Source organism: Macaca nemestrina, chromosome 11, assembly GCF_043159975.1.
Source record: "Macaca nemestrina isolate mMacNem1 chromosome 11, mMacNem.hap1, whole genome shotgun sequence".
Classification (NCBI taxonomy): domain Eukaryota; kingdom Metazoa; phylum Chordata; class Mammalia; order Primates; family Cercopithecidae; genus Macaca; species Macaca nemestrina.
This window is the reverse complement of record NC_092135.1, coordinates 59,183,723-59,207,210: the sequence shown is the minus strand read 5'-3', so window position 1 is coordinate 59,207,210 and position 23,488 is coordinate 59,183,723. Positions and strand designations below refer to the sequence as shown.

Below are 23,488 nucleotides of genomic sequence, written 5' to 3'. Positions count from 1 at the left end.
AGGGAACGACTTCCCTCTTCTCTTGCTCTCGTCAAGTATACTGGGGTACTGAGAGAGGGGCACAAGCAAGGGCTTTCATCCCACTTCTCCAACATTTGTGTGCACATTAAGGCAGATTTACCTAGGGACTAAGATGCTCTTTGCCCATTGGGCCTTTCCTCTGCGGTCAGAGTTTCTGGGTGAAATTTCTAAACAAGGTACTCACTCCTCCACCCTTTTAGGACCTATGTCCGTTTGATTGTTCAGGTCATTTCTCTCCTTTTTCTAGATTGTTTCAGAAACCCCTAGGGAAAAGCCGCACACGCAGAAATCATCAAAGACTGATCTTCACCCGTGTTCTGGAACTCGAGGTTTGCTGCTGGAAGCCTGCAAGGTACTTAGTGTCTATTGTTTCCCCTGTGTGAAACTTTCACTCCCACGTCTATTAATACAAACAAGAATTACTACTCAGAAACAGTAGTCATCAATCAGAAATATTAAAAGAAAAGGTGTTCTTTACTCTGACCTGCTTTTCCTAGCTTTTAGTCCATTACGGCAGAAACTTCGGGGCAAACCTACGGTGCAAACCTACTGTGCACTTACCAGCCTACTCCGTGCAGTGGACCACTAATAATAGCTAACCTTTACGGAGCTTGACTATATGCCAGGCATTGCGAGCTAGGTAACTTTTATTATCCCACTTTACCGATGAGGAAATTGAGGCAAAAGGACGTTAAATAACTTGCCCAACCACCGACAGTGATTGTGTTGTTGGGAATTACCTTAGATAAAATAATCAAAGATTAACTTTAGGCCCTGGGCCTAGAAAATCACATTGGAATTGAGAGGAAAGCAAGGGTTGGATGAAGATTGGTAGAAGTGTTTTCTCATACACATGCACACATGCCTCCCTTTTTATTTAGCTCACACATAAATGTTTTAATCTTTAGTCAACAGACTGTTTTGAAGGAGAACCTCAGTCTTGTCAGACCTTAATCCTTCAGGGAGGAGATTCCCTGGTGAGTGGCCAAGCAAGCTCCTAGTACCCCATGAACCCTTATACTTCTCCCTCTTTCTCCAAAATTGAGCCATGCCCAAGTAACCAATGTAAAAGGGGAAAGGAAGAGTGTCATAAACCAGTCAACTCTTCCCTATCCCCTAAAGATATCAGGTGTTTTTTTTGTTTTGTTTCTTTGTTTTGCTTTGTTTTTTTTTGTAGAGGTAAAGAAGTTTTTATGAAAAATTTAAATTGATTTAACATCAAGGAGGAGTGGCTTTTCCAACAGAAGGCAGCCAGAGGAGGAGGGGCATGTGAGAGTTTTGCTGTGGCTGCTCAGGTCCATTCTGTTTAGTGCACAAAATTTCCCTCTTGAAATTGAATTCCAGTTTCAAATAAAAGAAGTAGAGGGAGGCAGGAAGGGAACATAACTAGCAAGGTGCAAATATCTTCTCTGTTTATCACCACAATATTTTAAAAAGAAAAAAGCAGTCTGCAAAAGATACAGTTTAGATGCCCATCCAGGTCCCACCCACTTGGGATTGCTGAATTGATTTGTGCAAAATAAAATGCTTTTGAACAGATGTTCACAACAGAATTAAAATCTCAAAATCTACAGGACTCTCCTCCAACATCTCTAGTCTCTTGGGCCACACACTTTCCACTGTGCTGGGCACACCTTTTTAGATTGTGAGGAATAGAGTAGCCAAGTTTTTATTCTGGGGAATCATATTGATGAGACTTGCTTCCTTTGGAGTACTTTTGAAGAATATATATAGTGGTTATAGGCAGTAATATCAATGACTCTCTTTTAAATTATTAGCAAATATCAGGAGGGATAGTTAGTATCCGCTTGGAGATGGAATAGAGGCAGTCACTTGTCCCTTTCTCCACACACTTAATCTATGCTAGTCAAAGGCAGCTTCAACTTTTTAGCTCTGTCTCCGGCGCTCAATGTAAGCCATGAAATTAAGATGTATGTACCCTTTCCTTTTATGGTCAGAAAACATGGGGGAACCCCACAATCCAGATTTAGATTTATAACACTATCTGAACTCTTAGGCACTATGGACCCTGAGTGAGAATTGCAGAACAAGCCCAGAAAGCATTCAGTTTACACCTACTGTTGCCCCCAGAGAACAGCCTTTTGATACAAAAGAGGGAGGTAAGGGAGGCCTAAAGAAAAGGGCACCAGCATGTTTAATTAAAACACACCTAGATACAAAAGAAAGAGGAAAATATTTTTCTTTTGAAGTTTATAAATAATACACAGCAACACCGTCTGAATCTTTCCAAAAGCCTAAAATGACCATAACAGCGGTTCTGCTCACGAACTCGCCTGTGGTGGGTGCACATTTGTATTCAGTCCATGGTAAACTTGCACAGGAAATGCTATTACACAAAACTTGGAAATAGGTAAATAAAAGTCACATATGCTAAGGAGACTGGTAACAACTGCCAGAGGAGCCACATGCACTTTTAGGCAGAATTGCCCGTTTCAGACATAGACAATCTGAGCTGAGCATCTGCAGCGCCACATACAGTACTCGCATCCGGGAACCAGGGCAGCCTCCCCAGCCAGCCAGCCAGCCCCAGAGGCCCGCCAACAACTTTGTAATCCACAGGAAAGCTAAAATTAGGTGGAGGAAACCTCTGACCAAAAACCACACAAGTACCAAGCCACAAGGTCACCAGAGAGAAGGGGAGCCAACAACAACAACGACGACCAAAAAAAAAAAAGAAGAAGAAGGAGGAGAAGAAAGGGAAAACCTCTAAAACAACCTTGTCTTCACACATTCCAGCTTTCAAAATCCTTGTACATAATAATCCACCTTTGACCTAAAGCCCAATTCCACAACTATTTGAAAAGGAAGATACAAAATTACTTACGTGTCATAATTATCCCGAAATCCTTTTGCAAAGGGGTTGTGATCTATTTTCAGTTGTGTAATCTGGCAAAGAAAAAAATGAATGTTATCTCACCTTTTTTACATGAAGACTGGGTGTTTGAGAATATATCATCTGCCACTTTTACAGGGGCTTAAGGCCTACAATTTATTAAATAGCAAGGTTTTCCTAACTGAAAAATTTGAGGGATTGAGTGGAAAGGAAGTATCATGAAAGTTATGAGGAACATGTTTAAATAAACGATACCTATAACTAAAGGACTGCTTTCAGTTAGCTCTCCTGTTTTTTCTAAATTGATTCAAAATCACATTTTAAAAATGCTTGTTACACACAGTGTACTTATTCAGACAAAAATCTTTAAGGAGAACTTGAATTCATCACTAAATGTTGACTATTTTAAGTATTTTATATTTTAAAACATTTGTCGTTTCTGACTCACAACCTGAGAAACCACAAGTTGCATCTTAAAATCAGGTTGGATTTAAAAACATGTTTTAATTTCTGATATTATCATTTAAGTAAAAAAAAAAAAAAAAAAAAAAAAGACAAAAGCAAAAACCCCTATCACTCCTAGTAGTCAAATCAGCCACTAAAATCAGTTTTTGCAAACTTGCAAAATCAGAAGAGGTTCAAGTGCTAGAAAGCTCAATCCATAGCCCTTAGTAATTTGATTTATTGTAGTTTTCACATATATGAATGTGTATGTTCTTTTGATCTCCCAGAACAGTGATGTTTGTTCATTTCAGCCATCAGTTCTGAGATGGAAAAAAAAAGAGAGAGAGAGAAATTTTTTTTAGATGCCAAAGCTTGCCAAGAATAAAATGCACGGGGAAATCTGCTTGTTTTCTAAAGGAAAGAGAGACTTTAAAAAAAAAAAAAAAAGTAGATTTTAATCTGTTCTAGTTCGAATCCCAAATTAAAACTCCCAAAAGAAGAGTCTTTAGAAATCCTGGCCACCTCAAAGGTGGCCCGGGTAACCCGCGACGAAAACAAATAGAAAGCATTTTCCCACCGGCTTGGTGTTTAGGAAAGGTGCCGTGGGCAGGCCCCTAGCCCTAGGCCTTAAAACGCACAGCGGAGCCAGCTGTTGCTGATGTTAGCGCTGCTAGTACCCTAGACCTGCATGGCGGGAGGATGTGAGAGGGTAGGAGAGAGATGTCTGTGCCGCCCGCCTCGCGCCCAGCCCCTAGGTCTCCTTACATCCGTGTTCTGGTAGGCGGTGACGGCGATGAACTGAGTCTCAGGGAAAGTGAATGTCTGCACGCGGCCGGGCTGGCTGGTGTCCTCCGTGCCGTCCTCGTTCACTTCCACCACATGCAGGCGGGGCTGGTACTTGTGCAAGGACTGTAAAACCACCATCTGTCCGGCGGAAAGAAAGGGGAGCGCCGGGTGGCGTGTTAACGCGATCGCTGTGCGCGTGGCTGTGTGCGCCCCGCTGCGCGCCCGGACTGGCGGAGGCAGCCTGCAGCCAGCCTCCCAGGCTCACTGACCGCGGGACTCGCCTGGCTGGCGGCTGACTGGCTGGGGCAGACCGGCCTTCGCACCTCTGGGAGCGAAGATAAGCCGGGGCACCGGAGAAAAGGGGGAAGCCGACCGCCCGATCCTCAGGGCCCTTCTCCTAGTCCTCCTGTAAGGAGGAACAAAGATTTCCACAACCTGCAGATCTTGTGGGGTTTCTTCTCAAAATCAATCAGTATTAGTACTTGGGAAGGTCAGGCACTCCAAAATTGGGCCGACGGGGGTGTTGTCAATGAGAACAACTTCATAAATTTAACATAAATTTGGAGGGTGGAAATCCAATTTTTAAGTCTTTTTAATGAAGCAAAGAAACGTGTATCCAGTTCCATATGCTGCTTTGCACTGACGAACTGGATGTCAGGGAGGAAGGGGTGAGAGAGAACACGAGCGCTTGAGCCACTGACCTGCCCATTGTTATTTGAAGCTCCTTTGTTGTTCGTAAGTTTTAATTTTCCAAAAGAGATTTCTTGGCGCATCCAGTGAGCCCCAGTGTTGGGGGAATCCGGATGCATATAGACCCGATTTCCTAGAGAAAGAAATACGTTGTTTACATATGCCCCCGGCACTGCCCAGTCCCAGCTCCTCACCACGTAGGACACACACACACACACACACACACACACACACCTTACTCCACCGTGAAGCCCATTAGCTGGGGCTTTTTTAGGCCGTTCTTTCTTCCTATTAACTGGGGGTGATTAAAATAGCTTTTGCATAATCCTCCCCCTTCTCGCAGCTCAGTCTGTCCCCCTGTCCCCCTCGTTTCCTTTTAGAAGTCATTGGCCGATCGTTTTAAAAGTCGCTCGAGCCAGTCCACAAAGGCTTTAATTAATCATTCTCACCTAAATAAGTGTCAAGAAAATGTGTTAATTGGAAGGACTTGCCTTGCACATTGGTGTCCGCTTTGCCGCAAGGAACCCATTTGCCTCCTTGAAACCTCCAGTGATTGGGATCCGCCAAAATCACATCCACAAAAATATTGTAATGAGCCGTGGGATCGAGACCAGAAATGTTAAAACTTAAAAAAGGAAACATGCGCCTATTTAAATTAAGGGGTGGGGGGAGAAAACAAGGAAAAAAGAAACATAAATGTTAAAGATTAAATGCAAGAAGCGGGGCGCCAGATAGCAAAGCAAAACTTGTTCTTGCAGCAAATAGGGACGAATATTTGATGGGTTAGAAAAAGGGTGGTGGGAGAAGAAAAGAAGTGCAACCCAAATCAGGGAGAGCGGCGGGTGAGCTGGAGTGGGAAGGCGGCAGGTATCACTGCCCAGGTGGAGAGAGAGGTTGGCGACCTGCGTCTCCACCTGTCCGTGCATGCCAGTGTTGATGCGTCCCTCCCATCGCCCAGCCGCTGGCCGGGGCTCTTCCTTTTTCTTGCCTTCCTCTGGCCACTGACTGGCTCTCCAACCACGTACCTAGAACGGGGTGCCCCCCACCAACATCCCCGTGGCGGTTATCCCTTCCACTTTCCCCCTTTCCAAAACCAGCCAACTCTAGGGCGCCTTCCACTCCGCTACCGACCCCAAATCGTCGCTGCCGCGGCAGTCACAACCTAGGTGCACTTGTCCCCGGCTGCGCCTGGAGCAGCGGCAGCCAAAAATGTAGTATTACCTTCCCTGTTTGGTGATGATCATCTCCGTTTGGTGCCGGTGAAATTTCAGCCAAAGAGGCCTGTTGCACAGGTACACCTGTGCTTTGCCGGGCACCAGCCCCGGCTGGGTGGAGGAGAACTGATAGAACGGAGCTCCTTGGTAGGAGTGGCCGTACTGCTGTGGGTAGGGGTAGCCGGCCGTGGGGTATCCCTGCGGCGAGGAGTTGGACAGGAGGCTGTTGTAGGCTCCGTTGGTGATGACCGGGTGGTGGGCCATGTAGCGGCTGGGGCTGCCGATGGAGAAGGCGGGGTGCGCCGGTCCGTGCTGGCCGGGGTACGGGAACATGGCACTGGGAGCAGTGGCCGCAGACTGTGGCTGGCTGGACTGAGAGAGGAGGTAGCGATCTGCAGCAGAGCCATCGAAACTGTGACGAAGCTCAGAGACCCCGTCCAAGACAGGAGAGAGTTTACTTCTCTGGACGTCCCCTGGTGAGTCCTTGGAGTCAGGAAAATTGTCTGTATCTGACTGATTCGTCATCCCCCTGGTAATTTTTTTCAAAGGTGAACTTCTCTCCAGGTTGTCAGTGGTCGAGATAATGGGATGATCGTGCAAGACAAGCTCGGATCCGCCTGAATGTGGGTAGCTGCTGCTCACATTGAGAAATTTCTTGGAGAGCATGATAGAAGGAGAAAGGCAGTGCTCCAGCTGCATAGCTCTAGAACCTGAACACTCGCCCTCCCGTCCCTGGTTTTTAAAGTCCTATTTATCATAAACTAGAAATCCACAGACCCCCTCACTAGACAGAAAGCACTTCAACCAGCAAATGCTTCTCAAAGGTTTGATTTACTTTTTTTTTCCCTGGGAGAAGAGATTGGCCAATTGACACTATGCAGCAATCAGAAAAGGCTCACTTTTGATCTTGCTGCTTGTGCTGCCGATGAAACGGCTCCTGCCATTGGTTAACTGCTGACAGTAATTTAATTAGATAGACATTAATTAGGATAATCACCTGGCTCCTGGTAGCGACGATCATGGCAAATTGAAGGGGATGATTTTATTGTTGGCTTGGGGGGTGGGGAATGTGTGTTGGTTTACGTGAGCACTGTTGTGTCACCTTTAAGCTTTGTGACCACTGCTTTAGGAAGATTCAAAGATGTGCAATTTACTAAACATTTCCTACCTTCCCCCCCTTCCCCCATTTAGAGCGGAGGGGCGGAGGAGGGAATTCGACGATGCTAGGAGACTTTTCGGATCTGAATGAGCCAAATATTCAGTTGAATGTAACGATTTCAAGTGCAAAGTATACAAAGCGCGAGCCGGTGGCCTCTTCTCGCCCTGTAAAAGTTCCAGAGTCTGTCTTTTCCAGCTAATACAAAAGCACACAACACCTGAGCTGATGCTTTGTGAGCAGGTCCTACGTGTCCTCGGCGCCCCCACCCCCACCTTTTAAACTGCAAACATAAATAAATAAATCCCTGCTGCTGAGAGCCACAGCGACAAGCAGAAGGGGGGGAGAAGAGGGGGCGAAAAGCAGCAACTCACCCACCAATCCACCCACCTCAGGAAGGTTCGGTTTCTTGTTTGAGCACAGAAACAGTGACAATCTATGATCTCCTTTTTAAGTTTTGAAATAATCATAAGCTGTCGGGCTAAAATGCCTTAATGTATTTGCAGTGATGTTTACCAGGTCTTTACTAAATATTTTATCAGCGAACTTGGTTGCAGATTATCTGAAGAGCATCTAACTGGGGGTAGGCGCCATGCATCCTTCTCGTCCCTCTGTATATCCTTCTCTCTGAGGTACTGGCTTGGCGACAGGTTCAAAAGCTTCGCCAGGAAAAGAGAGGGCCGAGTCCCCGTGCAAATGGGCTCGTCAGAAGCGCTGATCTGGGGAGACAGAGTGGAAGTGGTGTCAACACAGTAATCGCTACTGAAAACGTGTGTGTGTGTGTGTGTGTGTGTGTGTGTGTGTGTGTGTGTGTGTGTTTAATGTTTATATAATCTGGAGGGGAGAAAAAGCATCCATGCCAGTAATTTTAAAAGGAAAAAGAATCTAAAGAGGAATAGAAAAAAACCAATTTAAAAGGATGTTGGCACAAATAAATAGCACGAGGCCCAAAGAGACCCCGAGGTGTAGGAAGGAGGTCTCTCAGCATCCGCTCTACAGAGGAGCCCAGCCCTCGGCCTGAGCCAGAGGACCAACAGCGGCAGAGGCTTTTTATCTGCCCAAAACTGCCTCCCGCGGCCCGGCGCTCGCTGACCTGCCCTCCCGCGGCTTTCGTCCCGGACGCCGAGCCGCGCGGGAATGAGCAGGAGGAGCGCCGCCCGGAGCTCCGCTCGGCCCCGAGAGCTGGCCGGCCCGAGGGCGGGCTCCGCCCGGGGGAGTGAGGGAGCGCGGGTTGAGCTGCGTCTGGTGCAGACCCCAGGGGCACACACTCTTTCCGTGCTGGAGGCGCGGCCTGGGCACCTCAGCCGGGGGAGCTTCTGGCTTCGAGGGAGCGCGTCTGTCCTACCCGTACCTGGGGCAGCTCCCAGAGTGAGAGCAGCGCTTGGGGACATTGGGTGGGGTCCTGAGCATGGGCGGAGACGGGTTAACCAGACTCGCCGCTTCGCCACTGTGGTGCATTTTCAGAGCGGCACCTCGGTGGGCTGAGCGGTCAGCGCTCAGCCGAGACTGCGCCCCTCGAGGCGGGCTGGGCGCCTTGGCTACAGAGGGCACCAGCTGCGGCCTCCATCAGGGCGCCGCGGGCAGGGCCCTGCGCGGGCGGCCTGGACAGGGCAGGTTGATGACCAGATGTCCCAGACTAAAGCCGAGACAATTTTCTGGGATAAAAAGAGAGCCAGACCCATTTTTCCTTTCGAAAGCAAACCTCAGCTCTTGGTCAGGAAGCTTCATAAACAAGCAGTCTTAGCTGTTGAGTCGTTGGGGTGCGGGGGAGGGGAGTAGGGGATGCCATTTGACACTTGTTTTTCTGCCCTTGACCTTCTACCGCCATTTGCCTCATGAGAGGCTTTTGACCTCTTGACTACTTTTGGCTACTTTCGTTTCCGTCTTTCTTCCATCTTCAACTTCTCTGTCCCTGAGTGCCTCTCCCTCCGTTGCTTCGGAAAACAGTACTTTCCTCCGTTCTCAGTGGGACAGAGCCTTAAGTGTGTAAAGAGGTGAGACATCACCTGGGCTCTTTTTGAGGCTTTGCCATTCTGGACACCCTAAACTGCTTTTTCCTTTTCTTTCTTTCTTTCTTTTTTTTTTTTTTAAAGGAAGAATGCTAAAATGAGATGTTAAGGTGTTAAAGGATAGAAAAGGGAAAGAGTGCACCTTCTTCAGAGTTTTTAAGGAATTGATGTGCTCTCTGACCCACTTTGGATTATCAGTAACAAATTCAGTGACTGCTCAAATATAGGCTATGCCTTGAATTTATATATACTAAGGAAAATTAAGGCTTTCCTCAGAATCACCACACGTTCCTGTGAACCATACTTCTAAAAGAAGGCCAGGGCTTCTCAAACCTTAAAGTGTATATGAACCACACCAGAATTCTTGATTATGATTCAATAGGCCTGGGGTGGGGCTTGCTTTCTGTATATATAACAAATTTCCATAAGACCCAGATGCTATTGGTCCAGGCAGATGACACTTTGAATGGTGAGGCCAGAGCTTTCAGTGCCGCCATACTAGTCTGAGAGAAAAGCAGGGACATTTCTGCACTAGAGACAAACAGTTTTGTTTCCAGAGCTGCTTTACCTCTGCATGGTGGAGGGGTAGATATGCTCACATAAGCATGCTTGAATGCGTGCACGTGTGTGCGCACACATAGTCTTAAACAGCTTCCTGAGTTTGTGATTAAACGCATCTTTTCAATGCCTAACTGGGCCTGGGACATCAGGCTGCTGTGAAAATAGCTGTACATTCCAAGACAAATGTGTTCACTGAGCCTCGCCTCTTAGGGCATCTTGATTTTGATCGACTCCAAATCTACAAAAATATAGGTTTTTGCTAGCAAAGATTTTGACAAGGTTCTGAAATTGGGAATGTCACCAACATGAACCAAGTGACAGTAAGTGGTGTGTGGCTACAGGGAGTCCAGGAAGATGGGGTGATCAAATAAGGGCAAAAACAGGCAAGGTAAGCCTTCCCAGTCACAGGATTCAGGATATTTTCAGAGGACTAAGTGGAAAACAAAAACAAAAAACCCTTTCAACCCACATATTGAGAATAGTTCTTGAAATGTTAAGGCCTTCTTCTGAGGGCACTGTGCCCCCCAGAAATCACTGACTAGCACTCATTAACAACATCTGCGAAATAAGTTAGAGAATCTTATTTGTAAAGGGAAAAATCATATCCAAAAAGCCTGCACACAAGTTTGAATTAGGCAAAATAAAACTTCACTAACTTCCACTTATATTTTAATTTTAAATGGTTAAATGTAATCCCAACAACTTTAATACATTTTACATGTCCTACATAAAATATACTGTCACTATATCTGAAACAATAAACCACAGGACAAGCAAGAAATGCTCAGAATACTTCTTATCCACCAAAAAAGATACTGTGAAACATACTGGGAATTTAAGCCATTTCTACTTTCAGTTTCTGGTAACTTCACTAGGCAACCAATAAGAGCCTAGACTTGTTCCAGTAGGACAGTAACTTTATCTATCACAGCACTCATAACAGTTCTAGTAGGTTAAGTTAAATTCCAAGTCCCCATGTAAAACCTTCCTTTAATGAAGCCTTAGTAATACTCTCACCACATTTTCACAAGCAAGGGTGCAGACTAGAATTAGATCTTTGTCTATCTTTTGCCATACTCCTTGGTATTATCAGTATGGTTCTGAACCGTAAGTAATAACAGGGGCAGTTACTTTTGTACATCACATTAGAAGTTGGTATTAGCCATTTTTTTTTTCTCTATTAGAAAACTGGGTAGTCCTAATTTAGAAAAGATGAGACCAAACAATGACAAAATTATTGCTTATAAGCTTATATTAACCTCACATTATGACTACTTTTCTCATTTTGCTTTTTAGACATTATATACTTTCTGTGGTTATTTTAGATAAAAGTCCAGTAGAGTCTGCGGTAGCCAGTTCCCAGTTTCAAAACTGTTGGTAGAAATGTACTCTTTTAAAACATGATAAAGTCTAAATTAAAATTGCTCCCTTTTCTTTGTAAATGTACTCCTCCAAAATCCTAAAAGTATAATATGTTTATAAGAGAGTGAGTATACAATATTTAGCTTATGACAAATGCTAATAAAATGTCAACATTTTTTCTGAGTTACTAATTAGGTAGCCACTCATTAATGGAAATCATTATACATTTGTGAAAGTTTGTTATCACACTGATGTTTTATGTGTTATAAGATCTTAAAATGCAAAGGGAAACATATCTTTGTGTGAGATTTCTAGACCACTGTCAAACGTTATTCCATCAATCCCACCCATTGCCAAAAAGACCTCAGGAAGCATAGACTGTAAATGTATTTTATTTTGTAAGTAACAATCAAAATATATTTGTGCTACTGATTTTTTCCAATATTAAATGGGATCTTAACAAAATTTGTCCACTTTGATGTACTCATGTATAACTTTAGAATCTGCAAAGACCCTGACTAAAGAAACAGAAGTAATTGCACAACTGAGACTGAAGGTGTTACGGTGCTGCAGATGATGCCAGATGTCTTACATTTAGCCAAGTACACCTTCAGAGGTCCCTTGATTTTGAGCATTAGGAACAACAGAGGAATATACACTGAAAGCATCATCAATAGCGTTTTTCGTTGCTTTATTTAAATACAACAGTATCCAACATAGCTGCTAAACACTGGACAATATTTGAGGTCATAAGTACATCCACATGTTCCTCCAAATGACGTTTGGGGTCCTAAAAGAGCAAAAATAAGGAGAGAGAAAACAGAACCATATTATTGGTAGATAAATTACTTAAATTTTTTTCAGTAGCCGATGAAACTGGTAAAGAAAGCCAGACCTAACTTAAATATTTCACAATTTAACTTTACTAGTATATTGTTACATTCTTAGAATTTCTAAATCAATAAGTTAAGTAGCTAATAAAATAATAGATTACACAATGAAAGCTTGATTTACACAATGCAATGACTGTGTACCAGAGATTTTTATGAGGAGTAACAAGGAATTCTATACAGCTTACAATCATCTGATTTTTTTAAAAGTTCATTTACATATGTCTACCTGTCTGCATAGATGTGTATATTCTCTACCATTCATATATCTTGAATGTCTGAGGGAATGCTTAATTCAAAGCGGACATACCAATGGGTAAGAGTTCAGTGTGAATTCTCAGCACTTCTTCTATGTTTTATAATAGCAAAAATCAGAATTCTGTACAATCTTAATCTTTTAAGAGTAGTGCTTTAAATGATTCAGAAAATATTCTTGGATCAAAAGTTGCTGTTTGTAGTTGAAGAATTTAAATACAATTTGGATCAATTCTAAAATGTTAAGAATGTTTCATGTAGCTATTCTGAAAAAATGTATCATCGAAAATTATATAGGTACAATCCTTTAACTTAAACCCGATCATATCTATTTTTGAAATAGACTGAGTTAAAAAGGAGGCTTAAAATTGTATTGTAATAAAGGAATTTAAATTAAAATGCTTAGTATGTATTTATGTTTTAGGTGGGATTAAGTATTTGAGCAAAATTTGAAAGTTTTGAAATTAGGAATATACATTATACACAATAGAAAAATTATAATTTAAAGGATTATATTCTTACGGTTATTTTTAAAATACCCAAGACTCCTAACTTTAAACAAATGCTCATTATTGGAATTATTTCTTGGCCGTGCTTTTCTAACCCTTATTTTAATACACTGTTTTTTTAAAACAACCCAGAGATACAACATGTTACAAATAATTTCAAGTGACTAGACTACAATATATTTTTTATTTCAGAAATAAGTCTCAGGGCATTTTAGGTGAAAAAGACTGAGAAACACTGGCAGGAGAAAAAAAGATATTGGTTTAATTCCATTATAGACAGTTTTGCTTTTGCCACGCCGTAGGCCAAACCAGTGAGGTAATAACTATATTTTTAAAAATGACTCTGATGATTATTAAACTTTGCCAATTACATATTTTTCAGTTTCATTTTTTATTTAGACCTTTTATTTGCTGCTTTAAATCTGTATCAAGAAACTATGGCCTCGGAAAGACATTTATTCAAAAAACAGTTACTGAATTCCATAAAGTATAAGGCTCCAAGTTGGTGATCTAGTATTATGATTAAAATAAGTAGTGGAAAGATAACAAGGGTGATATCACATAAGATGAGAAAACAAAATGAACTGTATTTCATTTTGCTTTTTGGGGGTATTTGTTTTTAAATTATAATACTCAGAAGGTAGTGAAATTTGATTTTCTCATTTATGACATATGATAAAGTCAGACCTTTGCCCCTACTGCTCTGTTGGAGTAATTCATTTTATAGTGAATTGGTAACATGCTTCCCTCAGTTATCTACATTACTTCTTGTGGCAGCTGGGTGATTCTTAGAGATTTCCCATCCAAGAATGGTCCTGGCCCAAACCTACATAGCTTGTGAGATGTGATGGGATCAGAGCATATGGTAGGATGGCTGAAAGCAAAGACAGCTTAGTGTCTTGCATCTGAAATATCAAGATTCTGCCAACATCAGCAATATGATAACCATGTTCCATGAAATGGGGAAAAAATGTAATCGACATTCTTTAAAACACAGTCTAATTAATCTGTAGATTCCTTTAATTGGTTGGTATCTTCCCCCACCCTCAGATAATAGAGACTAAAATATATATTTCATCTTAGAAAAGTGAAAGAGCAAATACTTAAAGCCCTTTCTCTTCACTCAGTGTAACCCAATAAGGCTCTAACCTTTCTCAGGAATATTACCTACATATTGATAAAGTACATAATTAACAAAACTTGTTACATATGAAATAAATCTACCCTTCTATTATCTTTTCTATTATCTTATTTATCTGTAGATTAAAATAATACTTAAAAAATTAATTCAGAACACAAGTGTCCTAATTTGTTCCTGGTAAATTATTTTCACTGAAGATAGTATCTCATAGGTATTTGTGATTTACTTCTCTATAGAGAACCTGACATCAAATAAATTTAGTGACCTTTACAATTAGTATCACATTTACATGACAGAAGAAAAATGTAGAGTGGACAGGAAAAAAATTATATAGGCTGTAAAACAGTTTTAACTCTATAAGAACACGTTATTATGCAACTGCATAACTTATTAACAGTATACCTCACCTGCTTGCCAACATTCTTTATTGCCAGCTGTTCAGGTGTCATCTTATCTTCTTCTTCTACAGCCTGTGAATGAAACACAAAGGACAGAGTTTAAAATTATAAATTCTCTATTCCCACTGCAGGATAATCACCAAAAATAATGATGACCAGAATTTTCATTCATAGAACTTTTATTCAAAGAATCTACTGAATAAAATTATGCTAAACTTCATAATAACCTTCAGGGCAATAAAAACTATCAGCAGCATCATTTTGAAAACAGACAAGAAATACACAGAAAGTACTGAAAATATCTAACAGGATCACTAAATGGTTGTGTTGACCATTTGCAACACAAATTGACCATTACTGAATTCTTCAGGAGATGGGAGATGGAAGTACCTGCAGTGGCACTTATGGCACTGTGGTACTAACTAATTCTGTTCTGTTGCCCTCTCCTTTTCCTATTTGCACAGTTCTTTCCCAGTTTCCCATTTCTCTGTCTCCTTTTTTCTTATCAATCCAGCCTGCCCATAACTTCAGTATCTATTTAACTATCAATAGCACTTAGGATCAAAGGAGCTACTGACTTTTGATCCACTAAACAAATCACATGGGTTTCTCTCTTAGTAATTTCACATCTTTAAATCTCTAAAAGTAATACATGTATTCAGAAAAAAATCTGAAACTACTCCACATGAGTGATCTTTAGTAACCATGAAGAAACTGTCATTTGAAGTTTTCAACAAAAAATTACCTGAACTAAAAACCAAATATAATCAAAATTAAATTAACCCAAACAATACATGAAAACCACTTTCCACTACTTTCAAAGTTAGCTACAAACTCTTCTATGTATGATCATAACTTTCTGGCAGAGTAATTCTGAAATAATTATAACATTTAGATTAGCTACCACTACTGCCCTCCTCTCCCAATAATGGCACCAATATAAAACCTCTTTATTGAGAATTTCACACATAAGAAATCTTAACAGTTTAGGTATGTTATGGCCTGAAGACAAAACTCTGTATCAGGTGAACTTTTAGTCTATGATTTATTCATAGCATCTGATAAATTGAAAAAACAAGAAAATGTAAGGATCACTAACCTTAAGAAATGCCAACACAGCATTTACCACAAAAAAGAGTTACAAAAGGGGGTGAGATGGTGGTGGCAGAAAGCAGGGAACCAAAATCCCAGTGAGGGTTAGATTTGGATACTCTGAACTTTATAGTCTCACAGCTGCCAAATTTCTTCATGTGCGAACAATGAACATGTAGGAAATGTAATCATCAGACATTCCCCATAAACTGGGAAGTTTGGCTGCATTTCACACCTTCTTAATAGTTTTGTAAACAGAGAACTTGAAAATGAGCAAAGATGGCAAGTGTCTAATTTTATAAATGGACAAACTATCTAGAGAATTTTCCCCAGTAGAACCTGCCTAAAGAGAAAAGATAGTGAATAGGTATTGTATCTACTGATTATCAGAAGATACTTATTTACAACACATCATTAGGAAATGCATTTATGACTCATAAGCCCAAAAGAAGAAAAAGTAAAAGTTAATAACATGCCAAATCTAGAAATCCCTAGACAGAGAATATGCTCATTTTCAGAGTCAGATGTCACTCTATTATTTTCAGTTATAAAAGTATTTCCTAACTGGGAAATGGTTCTCCCACTATTCAATGTTTTACATAAATGGAAACATTGACAAAACATATTAAGAGTATGTTTTTCTGAATTACTTTCACAAATTGTGACACTATACTTTATTGACTTAAAAGCATTTAGATGAATGGAACAATTCACTAAGTTTGTACTACATACCCATTCAGTGTTAGTTGTTCTACGTACATGCCAACAACAGTACTTACTACAGTATTGGAAGGAGGCAAAAATTTTGGAATTTGGCTCAAAATACCAATCCATGTAAAGAACAGTTATTAGGGAATATTGTGGAGTATTGCAAACAACAAAGATGGTAGATAGACAATGAACGATGAAGGTCAAAAAGCACTTGAAGTATTGATCTTATTTGAAAAGTTAAATAGGTATAAAAAGCGCTAATTCAAATTTTAAAAATCTTTTACATCATTTACCCACTTTACCAATTAGTTTTTCCATTCCCAATAATTAAAAGAGAGAGTTCACAAACTCTTTGAGAAGTACAGATGGTAAAAAGTACTCCCAGCCATAGATGCCATCTGGGAAATGAGGAGCAGCTGTAGATTTAGGCATATACTAAGGTTGCAAACCCCCATGACAAAAGAGTAAGCATATCTCTTCGATTCTAAGATATTCCAAATCAAATGCCTAAATATTTTCTCTATCTACCCAAGTTACCTGTATCTCATCTACCATCTGAGCAAGACCAGTTTGTCTTCATTCACAGTTCTAATCTGGCTAGTCACCAGGAAAAATGTAAGAAATGGTTGCAGCAGAAACAAATGAAATTCAGGCACAGGCAGTGTCCTCACTAGGGAACTTCTGTGTTTATGGCAACTTCTGTGATTTGGCGTCAAATTTTGCTTTTGCATTCGTGCTCTTCGGTTTACTCAACCAACAAAAAAGCACTGAAAATGTTTGTGGCTATTCACACTAGAAACGTTTTTAACAGTTTATCAACAAAGACCCCCAGATGGCTATCCCATCATGCACGGTCTGCACAGTTCTAAGAAATCCTTGGAATTTGGTCTGTTATGTGATCATAATCCCCTCCAATGTACCCCCTATCTTACAGAGGCTTTTACTAAACCCATTAACCTCATTCTCTTTTTTCTGCTAATAGTCAAGTTTCTTATATGGACAATCTGCATCTCAAATTCCATCACTTTATTTACCCTTTTACAAACACTGATGGGATCTTTGGCACTTCACTAACACTCTTAAGGATCTCCAGGAGGTCAATTCCAATGGACCTTTTTTTTTTTTTTTTAACTTTCTGAACATACTTAGAGCTACTCCAACATCTGTTTTCTTTTCTATTCCCTTAGCCTTTGCTTTTGCCACCCTGTCACTTATTCCACATCATGCTTCTTTCACTATTCCTTTGGTTTCTTTTTCCCACATTAACATGTTAACTTTGTTCACACTATAACATGCCATGATCCCATTTAAATATCTTTTTAATATCACCATTACGGCAATTTTTACATAAGACAGCACAAACTGCTAAAATGGCATATACTAATTTTTCACTATTAAGCAATCAACGCATAACTGCTAGTGGATTTCAAGACAATGTATTTTACTTCTTTCATGATTTTTAAAGTATTGACTATATAAACATCATGTGTTATGGGATTGAGAATAAGTTTAAAGAACTGGCTTTGATAAAACATACTTGGGAAAGCAAAATTAACAAACACTTAGCAATTAGAAAACTGAGAAGGTATAAGAGGCTTACATATGGAGACATTAAAACTAGCTTTTCTACTACCATCACTAATTAAACATCAATATAGGCATGATTTTTACAAATATTAATTTACTGAATCCTTAAAACATCTCAATAAAGAAGTTAATCTACACTTCATATGTTAATTCCAGCAAAATTTCTAACATAAAAGGAATTTTTCAAACTCTTCTTGATCTCAAGGAGCTCACATTTGGGCTTTACTTGCCCATAAATCTCAAATCATAATGCAGTGTGAAACATACAAAAAAGGAGTGTGCACAAAGCACGATAGGGACATAGGGGTTAAGTAAATGTACCTAACTTTTTCTTGTGCATCACCTGAGGAAAGAGAGGGAAAGTCAGGGTGAGAGCACAAAGAATGCATTAGGGAGTAACACATCATGTGATACTTAGTAGTAATAGGGAAAGGGAAAAACCATGAGACAATGGCTGGATGTGGAAGAAGAGCAAGAGAGACGAGTCCAAAGTTTCAGACCTACATGATGCCTAGAAAAATGAGTGTCAGTTATAACCTAATTGGTAGAGGGAACTGTCATGAAAAAGTAGAAAGTAAGGTAGACAATACTGCTTACTCTTGAACAGCAGCATCTGAAGTAATGAATATGTAAGTGGAAAGGTCTCAAACAGTGGAGATGATAATACATTTCAAATGAGAGGAAATGAAGAGATTTCAAAGTTGTTGGCATTGCTAAACTATGAAAACAGACTTTTAAAGAAAGGTATAAAAACAGAAGAGCAGAAAGGCAAGGGTTGAATCTTGGAAATGCTCATAGCAAAGGCAGCAAAGCTAGCTAGCAAAGGCAGCAGAGTGTGTAGTTGCCAAAAACTCAGGAGAACCATGGGACTGTATGGCCATGGAAGTAAAAAGAAGAGACTTCAGAAGTTCAAAGGTATGATGTGAAGGCAAGAGGACAAGGAAAATAACTGAAAGAGATGCAAGACTCAGTGCACTAAGAAAATTGGCCGGGCGCGGTGGCTCAAGCCTGTAATCCCAGCACTTTGGGAGGCCGAGACGGGCGGATCACGAGGTCAGGAGATCGAGACCATCCTGGTTAACACGGTGAAACCCCGTCTCTACTAAAAAATACAAAAAATTAGCCGGGCGCGGTGGTGGGCGCCTGTAGTCCCAGCTACTCGGGAGGCTGAGGCAGGAGAATGGCGTGAACCCGGGAGGCAGAGCTTGCAGTGAGCTGAGATCCGGCCACTGCACTCCAGCCCGGGCGACAGAGCGAGACTCTGTCTCAAAAAAAAAAAAAAAAAAAGAAAACAAATCACTCATCTCTTTTAACAAGCTGGAAACAGCAAATTGTCATCAGCACTGTACTCTGTCATGAAAAGGTTATGACTCTGAGAACACTGGAGGCAGGCGGAAGGAAATGATCAATGATGTAGGAGGTTATATTTTATCCAGTTAGCCTTAAGGAAGGGAGAGGGGCAAAGGGTGCCATGATAGAGAACAGCTGAAGATTAGAAAGAAAGGTGCCCCTCAGAGGACATTGCATTTCCTTAAATTTTAGTTTATATTATGTTAATATTAGTTAATAACAGTGCTTATGATTGGCCACTTAATAAAGTTACATTTTTGGTAGAAAAATACAAGTATAGCATAATTTCATTCATTTAACAAATACTTATTGAGCATCTACCATTTATCTGGCAGTGTACTAAAGATAAAATGAGACAATATCTGAATTCACAGAGCTTATAGACTAGCTGTAAAAACCAGGAAATTAAAAAGTAGTAATTAGGCTGGGCATAGTGGCTCACGACTGTAATAATCTCAGCTACCCAGGAGGCTGAGGGGGGAGCATCACTTAAGGCCAAGAAGTTGAGACCACCTTGGGAAACACATCAGGACTTTGTATCTTTAAAAAAAAAAAAAAAAGCCAGGCATAGTGGTGAGTGCTTGGAGTCCTAGCTACTCAGGAGGCTGAGGAAAGAGGACTGCTTGAACTCAGGAGGTCAAGACTACAGTGAGATATGATGGTATCATGCAGCCCGCCTGGGCAACAGAGCAAGACCTGGTCCCTTAAAAAAAAATTAAATTCATTTGATAGAAGAACAAAGTTCTATTGGCAAATAAAGAAGGAGTAAATAGCACTCTTGGTGGTATGGTGAGGTCCTCAAAAGTGAGAAAGGGTTAAGCTGAGAATTGAATGAAAAGAAGGAGTTGGGATGGGGATATATTGGTAAGGAGTGCTTCAGTCCAGGAAGCAAGAAAAAGCATTATAAGTTAGAAGAACTGCAAATTACTCAGTATTTCAACAACATAAGAGTGATAAGAAATAAAGCTACAGAGGCAAGCAGGAGCCAAATGGGGTTTGGACCTCATTCTAAGGCAATGAGAAGTCAGTCATCAAAGGCTTTTTAAAAGCAAGGTAGTGACATGAACAAATCTGCATTTTAAAAAATGAGGTACATTTCACATAACATAAAATTAACCATTTTAAAGTGTATGATTCAGTCACATTTAGTGCCCCAATCACCTGTATTCCATCACCCCAAAGGAAAACCTAGTACCCATTAAGCTGTTACTTCCCCATTCCCGCCTTGCCCAAGTCCCTGGCAACCACACATCTGTTTTCTGTCTCTATGGATTTACCTAGTCTGGTTTTTTCATATAAATTGAATCATATAATATGTGGCCTTTTGCATGTCTTAACTTACCATGTTTTAGAGATCCATCCATGTAGTAGCATGTATCAGCACTCCATTCCTTTTTATGACTGAGTAGTAGTACGTTGTCCGTATAAACCACAATTTGTTTATCCATTCATTTACTGACAGACATTTGGATTGTCTCCAACTTTAGCTAATGTGAATAGTGCTATGAACATTCGTATACATGCTTTTTGTTTGAATACTGATTTTCAGTTCTTTTGAGTATATACTTATGAGCAGAATTGCTGGGTCATATGGGAACTGTATGTTTAACCTTTTGAGGAACCTGTTTTCAACAGTGGCTGTACCATTTTATATCTCCACTAGTAATTTCTTCATACCCTTGGCAACACTTGTTATTTTTCATTGTTTTGATTATAGCCATTGTGGTTTTGATTTGCATTTTTCTAATGATTAATAATATTGATTGAACATCTTTTTTATGTGTTTGTAACCATTTTCATATCTTCTCTGGGAAATTTCTATCCAAGTCCTTGCCTAATTTTGTACTGGATTGTCTTTTTGTTGCTGCATTGCAAGAGTTCTTTATGGTTTCTTTCTTTTTTTTTTTTTTTTCCTATTTTAAATTCTTGTATACTTTCTTTTCATTTTTGTTTTGTTTTGTTTTGTTTAAAAGACAGAGCCTTTCTCTGTTGCCCAGGCTGAAGTACAGTGGTATGATCATGGCTCACTGCAGCCTTGACCTCTTGGGCCTAGGTGATCCTCCCACCTTAACATCCTGAGTAGCTGGGACCACAGGTACAGGCCACCACACCCAGCTAATTCTGTGTGTTTGTGTAGAGAGAGGGTCTCCCTATGTTGCCCAGGTCTTGAACTCCTGGGCTCAAGTGATGATCCTCTCCTGGTTTGGCCTCCCAAAGTGCTGGGCTTACAGGCATGTGCCACCACACATGCCTTTCTATTTTCTAGATATTAGACCTTTATCAGATATCTGATTTGCAAAAATGTTCTCCCACTCTGTAGGTTGTCTTTTCTCTTTTTTAAATAGTTTTCTTTGATGCATGACCAATATGCATTTTAGAAAGATCATTCTACAGAATGGAAAATAGATTTGAATGGGAAAGACTGGAGATGCAAGGAAACCAATGAGGAGGTAAGGCAATGGAAGTGGCAATGCAAAGAAGCAGATTAACTCAAGAATTTAGTCAGAATGGTTTACTGATTGAGTAGATGTGAGAAAAAGAGAGAGGAGTCAAGAATAATATTAATAACATCAGAAGTGGTTGTAGCCATCATTTTATTAAATGCCTATCATGTGCCAGATGCTTCACATATATCACAATCCTTAACCTAATTTTAGAGATAAGGAAACACAGTTCAGAAAGGCTGACTTGCCTCTAGCCAGACACGCAATAAGCAGTGAAACTGTGGCTTAAACACAGTCCTATGTATCTCCAAAGACCTCAAAGAAACATTCATGGCAATTGGGGAAATCATTACTTTTCACTGATACAACTTGAATAATAATAATAATGTCAAATGCATGATTTATTAAGTGGCCCTAAACAACATAGATGCTTCATAAAAATTTCACAGAGAATTCAATTTCAAAATGTAATTACATGAAATAGAGATGAACAATAAAGATCATACATGTATGTGCACACATGCTTGTGTGTGTGTACGTGTGCATGTAAGAGAAACTGTAGTTAAGGTTGTTGGAAAACATTTCTATGGCAGAATCTGATAGTCACCTTCCTAATGTCCATCTTCCCCTTCTTCTGTAACATAACCCTGATTTTACTACAGGTATCAATGATCCCAGCTAAAATACCACATTGCATAAACTTTTTTGCAGCTAGTTGTGTCCATTTAACTACGTCCTGCCAAATGAGATATACAGTTGACCCTTGAACAAATGGGGATGAGGGTTATGGGGGCTAACCCATCACAGGTAAGAATCTGTGTGTCACTTAACTATTAATAGCCTACTGTTGACTGAAAGCCTTACTGATAATATAAACAGTTAACACATATTTTGTATGTTATATACATTATATACTATATTATTACAACAATGTAAGCTAGAGAAAAGAATATGTTATTTGGAAAAGTGTAGGGAAAAGAAAATACATTTACAGTACCATACTTATTTATCAATACAATAAGTTTACATTATCTGTTTACAAGGTGAATTACCTGTCTGAAATGGCAGGCAACAGCAGCTGGGGACCTCAATCTATAGTACATATCAAGCAATTCAACCTTCTCAACTGAGCATGGGGCCATGTACAACTGTGTTTGTATGTATACGTTTTGACAATTTTTTATTTTATAATAGATTAGTGTATAGTTTATGGTAGCAAATGATAAAACAGACTAGTGTCTCCTATATTTTATGCATTTGTGACATGCCTTTTTTTTTTTTTTTCCAATATTTCTGGGCTGCCAGGTGCTGTGGCTCATGCCTGTAATCCCAGCACTTTGGGAGGCCAAGGCAGGCAGACTGCTGGAGCCCAGGAGTTCAAGACCAGCCTAGGAAAATAGTGAAACCCCATCTCTACAAAAAATTAGCTAGGCATGATGGCACATGCCTGTAGTCCCAGCTACTCGGGGGACTGAGGCAGGAGGATTGCGTGAGCCCAAGTGGTGGAAGCTACAGTGAACCATGATCATGCTATTGCACTCCAGACTGAGTGACAGAGTGAGACCTTGTCTTTAATAATAATAATAATAATAATAATAATAATAATAATAATTCTGTGCTATGCAGTTTGTCTGAGGTGTTTTTCAAATTGTTGTACATCTCAAAAAAAATTCTAGTATATTTATGAGAAAAATCCATGTATATATTTGAATCTATACAGTTCAAATCCATATAGTTCCAGGGTCGGTTGTAATCAGGAGTGCTGTGTGGAACTTATGCAAAGGATCCTGAAAGGAAACTGATTTATCCCCCTTTTGCCCTTTCTTCTCTTCCTGTTGCATGAAACTTAGATGAGATGGCTGAAGCTATCGCAATCACAGTGAATCATGAGGTGACCTAAAGGAAGAAGGCCAACACAAGGAAAGTAGAGCAGAAAGACAGAATGAACCTGGGTCTCTAATGTCTTTGAAGTTTTATATTGGCCTTGAAATATGAGACATACCTTTCTACCTTG

At 40.3% G+C, this 23,488-nt stretch overlaps 2 protein-coding genes and 1 long non-coding RNA gene across 4 annotated transcripts in view; 1 reads left to right on the top strand and 2 right to left on the bottom strand.

The window, feature by feature from the left end:
* Positions 1-7,115, bottom strand: part of LOC105483352 (T-box brain transcription factor 1) — a 13,516-nt gene extending 6,401 nt beyond the window's left edge. Inside the window, exons 1-5 of the mRNA XM_011744194.3 lie at positions 6,017-7,115; positions 5,287-5,441; positions 4,807-4,928; positions 4,085-4,243; positions 2,867-2,928 (exon numbers count right to left, since the gene is read on the bottom strand). Coding sequence (XP_011742496.1) covers positions 2,867-2,928; positions 4,085-4,243; positions 4,807-4,928; positions 5,287-5,441; positions 6,017-6,708 — 1,190 coding nt within the window. The 5' untranslated portion in view covers positions 6,709-7,115. The remainder of the gene's footprint in view (positions 1-2,866; positions 2,929-4,084; positions 4,244-4,806; positions 4,929-5,286; positions 5,442-6,016) is intronic.
* LOC139357129 (uncharacterized) overlaps positions 1-23,488 on the top strand; it is a 23,769-nt gene extending 281 nt beyond the window's left edge. The window contains exons 2-4 of the long non-coding RNA XR_011609810.1: positions 269-373; positions 22,518-22,630; positions 23,325-23,488. This is a non-coding gene — a long non-coding RNA (uncharacterized lncRNA). The remainder of the gene's footprint in view (positions 1-268; positions 374-22,517; positions 22,631-23,324) is intronic.
* LOC105483351 (proteasome 26S subunit, non-ATPase 14) overlaps positions 11,472-23,488 on the bottom strand; it is a 110,485-nt gene continuing 98,468 nt past the window's right edge. For both annotated transcript variants that reach the window (XM_011744193.3, XM_011744192.2), the window contains 2 exons: positions 14,300-14,362; positions 11,472-11,887 (listed from right to left, as the gene is read on the bottom strand). In XM_011744193.3, coding sequence (XP_011742495.1) covers positions 11,789-11,887; positions 14,300-14,362 — 162 coding nt within the window. In that variant the 3' untranslated portion in view covers positions 11,472-11,788. The remainder of the gene's footprint in view (positions 11,888-14,299; positions 14,363-23,488) is intronic.